General features: G+C 42.6%; 2 protein-coding genes and 4 non-coding genes across 7 annotated transcripts in view; all 6 read left to right on the top strand.

The window, feature by feature from the left end:
* Positions 1–7,860, top strand: part of LOC139413661 (paxillin-like) — a 57,180-nt gene extending 49,320 nt beyond the window's left edge. For both annotated transcript variants that reach the window (XM_071161297.1, XM_071161298.1), the window contains exons 7-11: positions 276–434; positions 1,150–1,323; positions 1,909–1,990; positions 2,147–2,295; positions 2,544–7,860. In XM_071161297.1, the coding sequence (XP_071017398.1) occupies positions 276–434; positions 1,150–1,323; positions 1,909–1,990; positions 2,147–2,295; positions 2,544–2,810 (831 nt within the window). In that variant the 3' untranslated portion in view covers positions 2,811–7,860. The remainder of the gene's footprint in view (positions 1–275; positions 435–1,149; positions 1,324–1,908; positions 1,991–2,146; positions 2,296–2,543) is intronic.
* A 3,746-nt stretch (positions 7,861–11,606) lies between these two features.
* LOC139413664 (large ribosomal subunit protein uL10) lies at positions 11,607–15,741 on the top strand. Its single transcript, XM_071161300.1, has 8 exons — positions 11,607–11,630; positions 12,134–12,242; positions 12,560–12,735; positions 13,035–13,122; positions 13,613–13,759; positions 14,237–14,422; positions 14,904–15,044; positions 15,503–15,741. Exons 2-8 carry the CDS (start codon positions 12,189–12,191, stop codon positions 15,656–15,658), a joined length of 948 nt encoding a protein of 315 aa, XP_071017401.1. The 5' UTR covers positions 11,607–11,630; positions 12,134–12,188; the 3' UTR covers positions 15,659–15,741.
* Positions 13,370–13,498, top strand: LOC139414517 (small nucleolar RNA SNORA63). Its single transcript, XR_011634894.1, has one exon. It is a non-coding gene; the product is annotated as a small nucleolar RNA SNORA63 (small nucleolar RNA).
* Positions 13,884–14,026, top strand: LOC139414516 (small nucleolar RNA SNORD15). Its single transcript, XR_011634893.1, has one exon. It is a non-coding gene; the product is annotated as a small nucleolar RNA SNORD15 (small nucleolar RNA).
* Positions 14,681–14,809, top strand: LOC139414518 (small nucleolar RNA SNORA63). Its single transcript, XR_011634895.1, has one exon. It is a non-coding gene; the product is annotated as a small nucleolar RNA SNORA63 (small nucleolar RNA).
* Positions 15,295–15,423, top strand: LOC139414519 (small nucleolar RNA SNORA63). The gene has a single exon (XR_011634896.1). It is a non-coding gene; the product is annotated as a small nucleolar RNA SNORA63 (small nucleolar RNA).
* Positions 15,742–16,297: the final 556 nt, after the last annotated feature.

The following is a 16,297-nucleotide window of genomic DNA, read 5'->3' as shown; positions in this document are numbered from 1 at the left end:
AGGGAGCTCTATTTGGGTAACTGTGTTGTGTTCATGTGTTTTACTGTTTTTGTGTGCGGTTATTGTCTGTGTGTTTCTGTATGCGGTTATTGTCTGTGTGTTTCTGTATGTGTTTCTGTATGTGGGTATTGTCTGTGTTTCTGTATGTGGGTATTGTCTGTGTGTTTCTGTATGTGGGTATTGTCTGTGTGTTTCTGTATGTGGGTATTGTCTGTGTGTTTCTGTGCATCTGTTTCTTTCTCTGAGATGTCTTTCTGTGTGTGACCCGTCCACAGATCCTGGCCCAGGGGAAGAGCTCAGCCACTGCTCCCCCCAAACAGTCTAACAAGCTGGACAACATGCTGGGCAGCCTCCAGTCAGACCTCCATAAACTGGGCGTCCAGACTGTGGCCAAGGGAGTATGTGGGGCCTGCAACAAGCCCATTGTTGGACAGGTAACTTTACAAACACAGAGGCCACATTCATGCAGAACACATACCGGCTGCATGCACACACTCACACTTATATGCACACAGACACTCGCATTCCACTTTACTGGGCTTATTACATACGTTTTCTGGTCCCTTTTGAATGTATTTCATGTTTCTGGGGTTGTTTTTTTTCCTTTTGGATATCCTAAGTCCATGTAGGTGTGAATGTGGTCATGATTAGATTGATTGATTGATACACCCTGTTGTCCTGAGCTGCCTATATAGCTTTCATGGTTTCCAATATAATACATTTTTAGCTCCTTATGGAAATTAAGTTAAGTACTGCCACCATAGAAAGGTAATTGTTCCACACAGAGCTGAGTCTGAACTGGAGAGAAACACTGTTAGCCGATGTAAATCAATCATGCATTGATGTCAATGGGACATTGGCATGGGAACCTGAGGTCAGGTCATACACACATCTCGGGTTAGGATTCAACCCTGGGCCCATACTCATAAAAACTCTCAAAGTAAGAGTGCTGATCTAGGATCAGTGTTTCCCTTTGGAACATAATGATTAATATTACATGGATGGGGGGGACCTGATCCTAGATCAACACTCCTACTAGACAGTTTATTAATACAAGCGCAGATTCACTAAGTCCAGTAATTCAATTCAGGTTGGGGCTGCTAGATTATATTGTAAGTGTCTGTCTTGCCCTCTCCTCCCTGTGCCCAGGTGGTGACTGCCATGGGGCGCACATGGCACCCAGAGCACTTTGTGTGTACCCACTGTCAGGAGGAGATCGGCTCCAGGAACTTCTTTGAGCGGGACGGAGCACCTTACTGTGAGAAGGATTACCACAACCTGTTCTCCCCACGCTGCCACTACTGTAACGGACCTATCCTGGACGTTAGTATTACACACACAAACGAATGCACGCAAACACCCCACTGCTGCTGTTACTACTGCAACGGACTGATACTGGACTTAAGTATTACACACACACGATGCCACTCTGAATCCCACAGACCATCGTTGAGCCAACTTTCCACACACCATCTCTGTTTTTCATTAGTGTGTCCTGTCTCACTCCACACATCAACACTCACTCATTTCCTTGCGCTGACACACTGCACACATGAATACACATGCAAGCAAGCATGCTCACACACACACTGCCTGGGGTGAGGCACCACAGCAGAAACAGGGAAGAAGAGAGCGACTGAACTTTCACCTCAGGATAGGCCAGATGATTCACAGTGGCGACAAGCTTCCTCATTGGTCCTGTGTGGTTTATTCATATCACTCCCCTTTCTTTCTATTACGGTCTCCCTCTCTCTTCTGACATGCTACTCTGTCCTCACTAGAACACACGGCCCTATGCTACTCTGTCCTCAGCAGTGCTGCCATCTGCTGGCTATAGATAAAATGGGCAAAATACTTAAAAATATGATACTTTAAATTCAATATGCTAACTACATTTGTCCCCTACAGAAAGTGGTGACGGCACTGGACAGGAACTGGCATCCGGAACACTTCTTCTGTGCTCAGTGTGGAGCTTTCTTTGGCCCAGAGGGTAAGCTACCCCCCTTTATCTCTCCCTTTATCTTTCTCCCTTCTCTATTCTTCTCTCTCTGTCTCGCTTCTCTTCCCCTCTTTTTTTCCTTTCTCTCTGCCCTCTCCTCTCGCTCTGTCGTCTTAAGGCAGTGTCTTTCTCTGCTCCCCCCTACAGGCTTCCATGAGAAGGATGGGAAGGCATATTGTCGGAAGGACTACTTTGACATGTTTGCGCCCAAGTGTGGAGGCTGTACCCGCGCCATCCTGGAGAACTACATATCAGCCCTCAACTCCCTCTGGCACCCTGAGTGTTTTGTCTGCAGGGTAAGTGGGTGTGGGCTGTGGTGCTATTCTAAGCTTATTATCCTTCATTTACATATGGTGAGACATACAGTAGCTTTCATATAGTTCTTGAAACAGATAAAAAAATAAAAATCCTCCAGCACCTTCACCAATCGGTTTTGGGTGTGGGCAGATTCTACCTATTATACAGTTCTTTAGGTATTTCCAAAAACAGTATAGAAAGCCTTGATTGCCTCCTTCCCTTTTCTTCCCACCTCTATGCATTACAGGAGTGCTTCACCCCCTTTGTAAATGGGAGCTTCTTTGAGCACGAGGGCCAGCCCTACTGCGAGGGCCACTACCATGAGCGCCGCGGGTCCCTCTGCTCGGGCTGCCAAAAGCCCATCACAGGCCGCTGCATCACAGCAATGGCCAAGAAGTTCCACCCTGAGCACTTTGTCTGTGCCTTCTGCCTCAAGCAGCTCAACAAGGGCACCTTCAAAGAGCAGAATGACAAGCCCTACTGCCAGGGCTGCTTCATCAAGCTCTTCAGCTAGGAAGCTAGCCTCCCCCAGCCTGTTTGTGTGTGTACGCGCTTGTGCGTGTGTGTAGCTGTGTGCGCGTTCTGTGTTCCAAATCTCTGCTGTTCTGCCCTACGTGTGCACTTGCTCACTTCCCTTCATGAATTTAAAAGGAAATGACAGGTGTGAGAAATATGGTGGAAACTCCAGCCCAGTCCTATACCAATCCAATGCTTTTTAAATGTGTGGGAAGGAGTGCGCAGGTGCACGCTCCAGAGAAAAAGAAGAGAATCGGGCCACCGTGTGAGTGTGTTTTTCTAAAGGTGTAGATTGGGATAGAAGGCCGTCAGTGGCTATGATGAGGAAGCAGGGTTGTTCCTTACTGTGCATGTAGCTGAGATAAGCGTGGCCATTAAACACCACAGCTCTCCCTACAGGTGCCTATTTGGAGGAGTTGGAGTGATCATTCCAAAATATATTTTTGTAGTTGCAAAACACTGTCTGTGCAATTGCAAATACATGCCTATAAACTGTCTCTTGATCTAAAACACACACAAGACAGATTTTTAACTCGAGAAGAGGAAAAGCTTTCTGGTCTCTCCCTCCTTCCTTTCTCTTCACTGCTCTAAGACCAGTTTAAACACTTGGTGCTCATTCTCAACTCAATCATAGATCCCTCTCTGCAACCCTCATGGGGACATTTTACAGCCTGGTATGGCCAAGATATCAGTGTCCTATTTTTGTACACTTTTCCTATGGAAACTTTCATATACTTACGAGGACTGCTCAGCAACAGATTTCATTTTTTGTTTACCTGAAGTGTGTCTTATTTTGTACAAACACATTGTTTTAAGAGGCGTGCACACACACTCAAGACTACTGCTCTTTTTGTGCTATGGATTCTCACTTTCTAATTTCAGTACTTCAGTCTTTGCTTCACTGATTCTCATATCAATTCTCATTCATGTGAATCTGATTTCAAAAGGACGTACATTTGAATATTGTCTTACCCTTTAGGTGTACAGAGGTTGGGGGTTTGGGTCATTTTGGGTACCGCACCTCCTTTTTATTTTGGAGGAACCATGCTCATCCCTCACTTTCCATTAGCTTTGGGTAGGGAGACATCTCTTAGCTTGGCAACCAAACTGAGCACAGTATTCTTCAGTCTGGGGTAACCAGGCTAGTTTTTCTTTCTATGAGGAAAATACTGGAGCATGTTTATTTGAAACAGAACATGTTAATTGTGTGCATTTTACCTTTTTTATTTGCTACTGTATTCGTCCACACATTTAGCCAAGTTTTAAAATGAATTAATTCTGAGTGAATGGGGAGTACATTTCTTGGTGCAATGTTTTGCTGTAAATTTAGCTACTGACAATGTGTTTTCCCTCAGTTACTTAAAGACAAAGTAATACAGATAGGCTTGGTCCTTTTAATGTATTTGCTGCCAATTGCTAATACAATCACAACATTTTAGCAAAATTTGGTTTAGTGACATTGCGTAGTGTTGTCACTCTTTAGCTCACACTGATATGCAAAGAGCCAGTTCTATGTATGTATGTATGTATGTATGGTATGGTATGGTATGGTATGGTAGGTAGGTTGAAGTTTACATACACAAGTCCTGACATTAACTCCGAGTAAATATTCCCTGTCTTAGGTCAGTTAGGATCACCACTTTATTTTAAGAATGTGAAATGTCAGAATAATATCAGAGAATTATTTATTTCAGCTTTTATTTCTTTCATCACATTCTCAGTGGGTCAGAAGTTTACATACTAATTGAGTGTATTTGGTAGCATTGCCTTTAAATTGTTTGACTTGGGTCAAAAGTTTCAGGTAGCCTCCCTCAAGCTTCCCACAATAAGTTGGGTAAATTTTGGCCATTCCTCCTGACAGAGCTGGTGTATCTGAGTCAGGTTTGTAGGCCTCCTTGCTCGCTCACACTTTTTCAGTTCTGACCACAAATGTTTTTTGGGGATTGAGGTTAGGGCTTTGTGATGACCACTCCAATACCTTGACTTTGTTGTCCTTAAGCCTTTTTGCCACAACTTTGGAAGTATGCTTGGGGTCATTGTCCATTTGGAAGATCCGTTTGCGACCAAACTTTAACTTCCTGACTGATTTCTTGAGATGTTACTTCAATATATCCACACAATCCACACAAGTCTCCATGATGCCATCTATTTTGTGAAGTGCACCAGTCCCTCCTGCAGCAAAGCACCCCCACAACATGATACTGCCACTCCAGTGCTTTACGGTTGGGATGGTGTTCTTCAGCTTGCAAGCCGCCCCCTATTTCCTCCAAACATAACAATGGTCATTATGGCCAAACAGGTCTATTTTTGTTTCATCAGACCAGAGGACATTTCTCCAAAAAGTACAATCCTTGTCCCCATGTGCAGTTGCAAACCGTAGTCTGGCTTTTTTACGGCGGTTTTGGAGCAGTGGCTTCTTCCTTGCTGAGCAGCCTTTCAGGTTATGACGAAATAGGAGTCGTTTTACTGTGGAAATAGATCATTTTGTACCTGTTTCCTCCAGCATCTTCACAGGGTCCTTTGCTGTTGTTCTGGGATTGATTTGCACTTTTCGCACCAAAGTACCTTCATCTCTAGGAGACAGAACATGTCTCCTTCCTGAGCGGTATGACGGTTGCGTGGTCCCATGGTGTTTATACATGAGCACTATTGTTTGTACAGTTGGACGTGGTACCTTCAGGCATTTGGAAATTGCTCCCAAGGATGAACCAGACTTGTGGACATCTACAAAAAAAAAAATCTGAGGTCTTGGCTGGTTTCTTTTGATTTTTGCATGATGTCAAGCAAAGAGGCACTGAGTTTGAAGGTAGGCCTTCAATTAGCCAATCAGAAGCTTTTGAAGCCATGACATAATTTTCTGGAATTTTCCAAGCTGTTTAAAGGCACAGTCAACTCAGTGTATGTCAACTTCTGACCCACTGGAATTGTGATACATTGAATTTTAAGTGAAATGATCTGTTGTTGGAAAAATTACTTGTCATGCACAAAGTAGATGCCCTAACCGACTTGCCAAAACTATAGTTAACAAGAAATTTGTGGAGAGGTTGAAAAATTACTTTTAATGACTCCAACCTAAGTGGATGTAAACTTCCGACTTCAACTGTATATACATACACACACACTCAGTTGGGTTTCAGGCAACAGGGCAATTTCTTATGGACTGGAGAGGCATGCCATCCCCAAAACCTTTTGCGAACAACCCTGGATTCCTGTGATGTCCTCAGTCACATGGTAGTCTGGACACACATTGATCTGGAGTCAGTACCTGGTCTGATTACCAAATGGCACCCTATTCCCTATAAAGTGTAGTGCTTTTCAAAAGAAGTGCACTATATAGGTATTAAGGTGCCATTTGGGGCGCGGGCCTATCAGGATTGGGTAGGAACTGGTTACGTGTAATCTGATTACAAAAGAACTCAAGTTGCATTACCAGTAAAACTATTGTAATCAGATTACAGATAATTTTGAAAAACTAGATTACTTCTTGCTTTACTTTCAATTCAGAAAGGATGTTTGCAGGGAAAAAAATACCTTAAGACATCTTGTTTTCTTGATGACATTCAATTCAGCATTGAAAAAAGACATTTAAGCTAGTTTCACCTGAGTGAGTCTGAGACCACTATGATGACGCACCAGATGCATTTGATTGATCTTTTTTTTTCTTATTCTAATGCCTCTTAAAGGTCCAGTGCAGTCAATTGTGATTTTATTTTTTTAATATATATTTTTCCACACTGAGGTTGGAATAATACTGTGATGTCTTTTTAGGGTAAGAGCTGTTTGAAAAACAGATGGTAAATGAGTTAATAGACCAATAAGAGTTCCAAACATCACTTTCCCCTCCCAAACAGTCCTTCCAAAATTCTTGCTTGACAAATTGCTCTTTGCTAAGAAGAAATTTTGGTTTATTTTTGACCATTTTAATTGAAAACAGCTGCGTTGGACATTTAAGGGGAAAGTAATTCTAATCAGATTACGTTACGGAGTTTGGGTAATCCAAAATTTACATTACTGATTTGAATTTTGGACAGGTAACTAAGTATCTTAATGGATTACATTTAAAAAGTAACCTACCCAACCAGTCAATAATGGCACCTAGATCTCTTTGTAACCTGATCTCAAATAACTGCAATGGGGCAGGTTTGAGCGCTTGTTTTTGTTGGTAGTTGATATACTGATTTGTTTTCAAGTGACCTAGTAGTGTTTCATATTTGCGTCATTGAAGAAGAGATTTTATCTTTACACATGTTGCTTATATTTTTATGCTAAATCATTTTTAAGGGTATATACACATACATTTCATTTTAATTTCTGAACCCTTTGAAAGAATGAAGATATTTGTGCTAATGCCAAATGTTTTATGCAATTGAGTTACAGTGAGCTCAAAGCATTGGGACAGTGACACATGTGTTGTTTTAGCTCTGTATTTCAGCTCTTTGCTACAATGACTGAGGTTAAAGTGCAGACTGTCAGCTTTAATTTGAGGGTATTTTCATCCATATCGGGTGAACCATTTCGAAATTACACCACTTTCTGTTCATAGAGGACCGACAGTATCGGAACAAATTTACTTGTGTATTAAAGAAGTCAAGTTTTATATTTGGTCCCCTTCTCCTAGCACGCAATAATATGTCATTTGAGTCACTTTAATTGTAAATAAGAATAGAATGTTTCTAAACACTTCTACACTAGTTTTTACCAATTGCTAAAACACATTTTTGCAAACTAGGCTGGTTTTATCAAAATACTTAACACAATTCACGCAACCAAAATCAAACACACTTCATTCATATTACCAGATTTTTGCCTAACCAACTACACACTGTTGGGCATAATGAAAAGCACTCATCTTTAGTTTGCTTTGCCATAATACTATAATAGTTCAAATTGTAGAAAATTATTCAGATACACACACATGCTGTTGAAACATTTTATTTTTTACCAAACAAGTCAGTGCAACATATGCACAGCAGATATATTTACATTGGACTGAACAAAAATATGCTCACAAAAAAACAGTAAACTGAAAAAGAAAATTGCAGATAAAATATATAGGAAAAAAAGGCAAGAAAAATAATTAGGCAGCATCTTGCCGCACAGCTGGGTCTGGCCACAACGCCTCATCCACATCACAGGCAATATCTTCCCTTGCCAGACATCGAGGGAAGAAGCGCCTAGAGTGCCTTATCCATCCCTGATTCGCACCCACATCAATCTCATCACATGCCTCTTCCATAGCCTGCACAAGAGGCATGTGCACAAAGGGCTGCCGGTCGTATACCTTCCACCGCCATGCCGAAAATAACTCTTCTATGGGGTTCAGAAATGGTGAGTATGGTGGGAGGTATTGCACGAGAAATGGTGGGTGGTCAGCAAGCCAGTTTTGGACTGGGGCTGCACAATGAAAGCTCACGTTGTCCCATACTACAACGTACTGGGTTCTTTGATGGTCTGCATCATTCATACGCTCTGGTGGTATGAGAATGTTGTGGATATGTGAGAATATGGGCTGTGTTGTATAGTCCAAGGTTGCCATGACGGTGGAGGACACCATGCGTATTGGCGATGGCAGCGCACATTGTGATGTTCCCACCACATTGGCCAGGAACATCTATAATGACTCTGGCCAATGATGTTTCTCCCCCTTCTTCTGGTCTTTACTAGGTTGAACCCAGCCTCATCTATAAAGATGAACTCATGTGGGATTGCATGAGCATCCATTTCCAGTACTCCCTGAAAACAAAGAACAAAAGCAGTCAATATGGTGTTATCCAGTACACTGGGAAACAATGTTGTGTGTAGTGTACTGCGGTCAATATGGTGTTATCCAGTACACTGGGAAACAATGTTGCGTGTAGTGTACTGCAGTCAATATTGTACTTACATCCACATATGCTCGTTTGACCTCTTTGTTTCTTTGAGAGTTTCTCTCTAACAGCGCCTTATAAAGTTGTTTCATTTGGATTTGGTTTCGCTTGAGAATGCGAGCCAAAGTGGACAGACTGACTCGTTGAATATGGTGTTGTCTTGGGTGATGTGGCTTTGAATTTCTCGTAATCTGATTTCATTATTTTCCAAAACCAAGTTTACAATGGCAGCTTCCTGTACCTAAGTGAACATTTGGCCCCTTCCTCCACCATGGTTGCGTCTCTCAGTCCTTCAGAAAAACAAAACAAAAATATAGGGCTTGGACAATGCAGCCTAAAGATATTTCCCCCACAGTAGAGTAAATTCTACAAGACATTTGTGCAGTTAGTGTATGACATCAGCCATTCATGAAGTAAACAGGTGTCACCCAACTGATACACTATGACATGGGGTGTACTACATAGTGTGAAAGAAATGTTACATACCTGTACTCCAGTCTAAATGTCCGGATGACACAGGCGGCAGTAAAATGGCTCAAGTTGGGCTGCACTCTCTGTCCAGCCTCTCGCATTGTCAGCCCATGGTTGATGACATGATCAACTAAGGTTGCTCTGATTTCATTTGAAAGTTGTCTTCTTTGGCCATGAACTCCTCTACCCCTACCTCTCATTCTCACCCTCAAGTTAGAGGCATGAATATCATAACCCCCAAAAAAATTCTGACCTCCCCTGTTATTGTAATGTTGTATGTCTAACTTTCTCACTCATCATTATTTGCGATTCATTCAGGATTAAATGTAATCATGGTAGCATCCACATTAATGTAGAAGTGTTTAGAAACATTCTATTCTTATTTACAGTAAAAGTGACTCTAAAATGACACTACATTTTGTGCCCAAAGGAAATGTATGGTAAATAATCTGAAACACAACCAAAAGAATCAGCAAATGCATCCAACAAAGTTGTAGTCACACATGCTTGATATAATCATTGGATGCTAGGAAACCCTAAAATGAAAGCTGACAGTCTGCACTTTAGCCTCTGTCATTGTATCAATTCAAATTTAAAGAGATGGACTACAGAGCCAAAACAACAACAAATGTGTCACTGTCCCAATACTTTTGGAACTCACTGTATATGGTGGACTTCCAAGTCCTTGCTGCGATCGGATTGGTGAAGCCGTTATGATGGAGCAGAACAACAATTGCTGCACCAGCCAGTGTTCTGGGTTGCACCTCAAACAATTAGTAGCTTCCTCTTATCGAATTTCCTCCATATGCACTGATGTGAAAGTACTGGACAGGTGAAAACAAACACCTGGAATACAACCTTAATATTGTTGTCACTCAGCCAATCGCTTACAATGAAGTGTAAATGAAGAAGAGACAAATAGGGAAGCCATTTTAGACTTCAGATGCACCTCTGGGTTTGGGGGGGGGGGGGGGGGTCAGCAAAAGAGGGGCAAACAATGAGGGTTGTCTCCCAGCACAGTATAGTCTGCAGTTGCTGTAAAATTACTACATGTTGCTATTGGGTGACGCTTTGGGTCTGCCCTCAGGCTGTAATGCAATTTCTGATGTGTTTGGAAAGATTTGGTTTCTTTAACCCTCTGAAGACGTGGAGTTTTTAAGCACTTTCAGTCTTGCTGTGCCATTAGTATCCTTGAGTATCTCTAGTAGTGCAACTGGGTTGACATGAACATGATGAATCCACATTTCACGTAGCCTGTTTGAGGAAATGCTGCTAATGTAATATTCTAAATGTTGAAATGTATAGACTGAGGTGTAACAGAAGTAGGGTTAATAGTACTTCGTTTTGACTCTACTTTAAGTCAGGCTCTCTTTCTATGACAGTAAATCCTCAATTGTTCAGTGAATGATCAAGTTAGTGTGCAAAATAATGTATCAAGCGCTGTGAAATATTACTCTGGTAGCTTTTTATAGCCGTGCTTTGGAGACAGACTGCTAACCGGTGTAAGTGCTGCCAGAGTGCCTGAATCTAGTCTTGGACAGTTACACTTCAACGTTGAACGAGTTCCTCAAAATATTGGAAAGAGTAGATTTCTTGAATGTAGCTATGGCCTCAAGTTTAGGCACCAGCCCAAATGTTGGAATGGAACTGGGCCCCTTTAAAGAGAGGCTTGAATGCATGTTTGCTTTGATGTATCTCTAGGCCCTTCAAAGTACTATTTTCACCCTGTAAGTTATCAGGGATTGTAATTGTTTTCTTTTATCTACATTTATTCATGCTTTTAGCCTACATTTACTTGCTTAAGTTCTCTGCTCTCTGAAGTCTCGGAAATTCCAGACCTATGTGGGGGGCAACCTGACTGATTGGGGAGTCTACTCTCTGCGTTTTATTGGAAAGTCAGCCTTTTTACTTTAATCATTTGATCCCCTTAGTTCCCTTCAGATAAATTATCCCCCCACCCATACTGTATGTAATAGTTTTTTTACATTCCCTCTCACCTGTTTTATTTCCCCATGTACCGTCGTCGTGTTTTCTGGGATGGCTATACATTTTAATTAAATGTGATGGATGCCAATAAATACATTTTATTTCGCACACTGTCATTGATTTTGTCTCGATTACACAAGACACACACATTAAATGCTCAGAGCTTACACTATAAGCAAATGGGTATGGATGGACCTTTTAGTTTAATTTTATCATTTGCGTCATCTATTTTTCCTTTGATCTTGACAAGCCCCCGTCACCATTCATCTGCGTTCCGTGCTGGCTCCGCACCGGTAGAGCACCGCCGGTGTGGACAGGGCCATAAAACGAACGCACCCAGAGTCTGCAACCGACAAATGAGTGACACAGATGGTGGCCAATCATGTTTGTGGAACAGAGTAGTCGTAATAGTTTTTGTGATTGGCTGTTTGTGCTGTATATTATTTTTTCACTTCCTGTTTCGTTCTCTTTCTTTCACGCGTCCTTACTGCGAGGTAAAGGGTTTTCACCGGCTTGAGTCTTCATGTACTATTTATTACACGTTAAAATATGTTTTGCTATATTGGGGGGAAAATAATTTCTTAATTACAATAAACTACAGTACTATGGTAATATGGAAACATAATTATGAGTTATTCTTAGTTTATATTCTATTTTGTCTGTGCGGCCTCCTTGGCACTTTAATTACCGCCATGTGCCACCATTATTTCTGTTACATTTCAGCTGACGTTAGCTTGTTACTAATATTCCGGTTCATCATAAAGCCACGTACATATACAAGTCGTAACTAACAATAGAGATAACGTATACTCTTGGTATAATGTCAGCTAACGTTATATGCTAAAAAATTTTTTTTTGCCGTGAAACAGCTAACGTTATTGCTTGGAAGCTAGTGAGTGAATGACTGCCAGGTAGATGGCTTTAGTTACTAGTTACTGATGGGTGTCATTGATTTTGAACCTGCTGCATGTCTAAAATCTTGTTTTATTTTCCTTAGATAATATACTGTCTTTAAACCAGCTGTAGCAGCGATCCTTCGAAGCACTGCAAAGATGCCGAGGGAAGACAGGACCACGTGGAAGTCCAACTATTTTATGAAAATCATCGTAGGTTGACATAACACTTGACTTTGAGAACAATGGAGCTTGGAAGTATAGACCCCCATCTTATGATTGGCCATTGACAAAGCAGGTTAAGTTACAGTGCAGCTTGTGCAGTACTGCTCTTGTTTCCCCTGCAAACATCAACTAGTTTCCTACCATCCCTGTCTGTCTGCATCCCACAATCGACAGGGATGCTTGGTCTCAGACACGTGCACAGTAGTGAACTGGATAAATATTTTGCTTATACAATGGTAGAGGGTTTACATTTCCTCAAACTGAATTTAGAACAGCTTGTTTGACTAACTTGCTATTCTTTGCAGCAACTGCTGGATGACTACCCCAAATGCTTCATTGTGGGTGCAGACAATGTGGGCTCGAAGCAGATGCAGGCCATTCGTCTCTCTCTGCGTGGGAAGGCTGTGGTGCTCATGGGTAAAAACACCATGATGCGCAAAGCCATCCGTGGCCACCTGGAGAACAACCCTGCCCTGGAGAAGTACGTTTTAAACTAACACATTTTGACCTGAATGGCTAGGTGAAACTTTTTTAAATCTACCCTTTAAAAAATATATATATTTAACTAGCCACTGATTGGCTATTTGCAAAGCAGAGTATGTTAAAGTGCAGCTTGTTCTGCTCTGTCGTTCCCCCTGCACAACTTGTTTCCTGCTATTTTGCTCTGTCTGCTTCCCACGGCTTACAGGGACACTTGGTCTCAGACACTTTTTCTCAATCTTGCCATTTGTGTCATTTGCGGTTTTATGTGCAATGTTGACATTGTTGCTGTCTTCACAGGTTGCTGCCCCACATCAAAGGAAATGTGGGCTTTGTCTTCACCAAGGAGGACCTGGCTGAGATCCGGGACATGCTGCTGGCCAACAAGGTTAATGTTCTTTCTGACCAGGCACTGATTTGGAACCGCAGGTCTTTGGGTTAAATTGTCAACTTGGGGGGGGGGGTTTATCCAACATGCCCCCCTATTTGCTTTTATATAGTGCTACTTTTGACCAGGGCACTATATAGGGTATAGGATGCCATTTGGAACACACAATATTATTAAATAGTAATAAATGGTATAGCCCTTGATGTAGAATCCCGTTTCAGGAGTCTGCTTAAAAGATTAAATAACGATGCAGGATAAGTTACAGTGCAGCTTGTTCAGTTCTGCTCTGTCGTTCCCCCTGCACACATCAACTAGTTTCCTACTATCCCTGTCTGTCTTCATCCCACGGCTGACAGGGACGCTTGGTCTCAAACATAATTTCCTGTTGAATTTGCTCAGTCTCATGAGATGTATCCATGGACTCCACTCTTTTGTTTGAATCGGAGCCATAGCTGGATTGCCCCCTAACCTCCAAACCTCTGTCCCTCAGGTACCAGCTGCTGCACGTGCTGGCGCTATTGCCCCCTGTGATGTGACTGTGCCAGCCCAGAACACTGGGCTTGGTCCTGAGAAGACCTCCTTCTTCCAGGCCCTGGGCATCACCACCAAGATCTCCAGAGGAACCATTGAAATCCTGGTAAGTGAGGCGACTGCAGTCTTAAGTCCTCGGGCAGTAGCTCAGCCAGTCTATGCTTAGTGGGCTCTACTTTAGACTAGTGGGATAGTGGAATTACATTGTCATCCTCTAAATAAGAGGTGTTCTTCAGTGATGAGACAATGGCGAGTCAGAACAGGACACAGTCTCACTGCGGTCACTGGGTCCAGGTCATGTTCTGTGTCTGGGTTCAGCTCCCCAGGGCAGTGTGTCTTTTCAGTTGAAGACATTGAGGTATTTGTTTGAAGGGTTTCCTGATTTGATCAAGTATGTTGCTGGCTGGATAGGTAACTTTGAGCATGTTGCTAGGCTTTGTTGTGTTCCATGTGTCTAATACACAAGTACTGATTTGTGTAGGGTTGGTATTGTAATGTTTTCTTCTATAGAAAACAATGGGGCGTTTCGGAAAATGAAATAAACTGTAGACGAAGTGTCTCATCCCTTCATTTCTCCCTACAGAGCGATGTGATGCTCATCAAGCCTGGAGACAAGGTGGGAGCCAGTGAGGCCACGCTGCTCAACATGTTGAACATCTCGCCCTTTTCCTTCGGTCTGCTCATCCAGCAGGTGTATGATAACGGTAGTGTCTATAGCCCTGAGGTGCTCGACATTACTGAGGATGCTTTGCACGCAAGGTTCCTGGAGGTGAGGAAGTGCGTGCACACTGCCTTGTAAAGATACTTTGTGTCCATGACCCAAAATCTATTTATTATTATTGATGCCTTGAATAGTAAATGAAACGGACTAAAATGTAGTACTGTGTCCCATTAAGTCTTAATTAGTTTCCCCTTCCTCAGTCTTGTCTCAATATTTTATGTTCTGAAAACAAGTGAAAATGATCCATTGAAAAGGACCGACACTCTAGCTGTCAAGTTCAGGAACGTATTCTCTTAGTGTTTGAGGAAGCAGGATAAGTTACAGTGCAACTTGTTCAGTGCTGCCTTGTCGTTCCCCCTGCACACATCAACTAGTTTCCTACTATCCCTGTCTGTCTGCATCCCACAGCTGACAGGGACGCTTGGTTTCAGACACAAATTTAGCAAATATGTATTGAAACAGTCAGACTTGAGTGAAGTGCTGAAAGTCGCGGTCATGCCTGTCCTGGCCACAACTTGTCCTCTTTCAGGGTGTGAGGAACATCGCCAGTGTGTGTCTGGAGATCGGATACCCGACTCTGGCTTCCATCCCCCACACCATCATCAACGGCTACAAGAGAGTCCTGGCTGTTGCTGTAGAGACTGACTACTCCTTCCCCCTGGCAGACAAGGTATGGCATCCCACCCACATTTTGACCACATGATATTGAAATGGATGACTGATCAAATGCTGGCCCAGTCCACGATGTTGCTGTAAGTCTGAAAGAATTTATAAGTAATATGGTTGTGGTTCCACCTTGCCCTCTAGGTTAGGAATGTTCACCACATCACTTATGCCTGTCAAATCATTGATTGTAACATCTACATAGGGATAGGGGGCCACAGTTTGATTCTTGATTAGGCCACAATTGAGTGTCCCAGCTGCAGGATAAGTTACAGTGCAGCTTGTTCAGTACTGCTCTGTCGTTCCCCCTGCACACATTAACCTGTCTCCTACTATCCCTGTCTGTCTGCATCCCACGGCAGGCAGGGACGCTTGGTCTCAGACACCAGGTCATCCATTGGCACGTTATCTCCATAGATTTCTACATTTGAGTTAACATTGCTTCTCTACCCCCTCTTTTCCCAGGTGAAGGCTTACCTGGCTGACCCCACTGCCTTCGCGGTTGCTGCTCCTGTGGCTGTGGCCGAGACTGCCGCTGCCCCAGCCGCCGCTAAGGAGGAGGCCAAGGAGGAGTCTGAGGAGGGCTCGGACGACGACATGGGCTTTGGCCTATTCGACTAGAAGGCGGCCAACACTACTCTTATGGTTGCTGACCCAATTCAAGAAGATCATTGAATGTAATAAAAAACCTCCAGAAAATCAAACCACTGTGTTCATTTTTTAGCCAAGTGGCTGAGTGTAAAGTCATGTTTGGGCCACAACCTAATTGGTATGGAACACGTGAATGAGGTTCTAGTCAGGTCAGACTGTTCAATATGCGGTAAAAGAAAAACATCAAACCCTACCTGTTCAGAGTATCCTGACCCGAAAGAAAGGCAGGGAGGTTTGTAACCTGTGACAAAGCAAAGATCGAGTTTTCAAAATTCCTGAAAATATGTAAGCTACCCAAGAATATAGATGTCGATGAGTAAAGAAATTAAACAAATGCCATTGGGTAGACTTGCAATTGCAAGGATTATGCAGAGGATTAATGAAGTTCAGAAACTAGACTAGTTAACCTCAGTCCTACATGTGTGTATCATGCTTTTATTTGAACTGCTAGCCCCTTGGTTTCTCCCTCAGCCAGTGATATATCTAGGGTTGCTTGAAAGGGTAAGAGATGTTGAGGAAGGAGGAGATTCAGTTGTAAGTGAACACAATATACTTTCTTTATATTCGCAGATGGATCGAAGGACCCTAAAACAAGATCAGGTGTAGGTT

The sequence above is a fragment of the Oncorhynchus clarkii genome, chromosome 7, assembly GCF_045791955.1.
Source record: "Oncorhynchus clarkii lewisi isolate Uvic-CL-2024 chromosome 7, UVic_Ocla_1.0, whole genome shotgun sequence".
Taxonomy (NCBI): Eukaryota; Metazoa; Chordata; class Actinopteri; order Salmoniformes; family Salmonidae; genus Oncorhynchus; species Oncorhynchus clarkii.
This window is presented reverse-complemented; position numbering and strand designations above follow the sequence as displayed.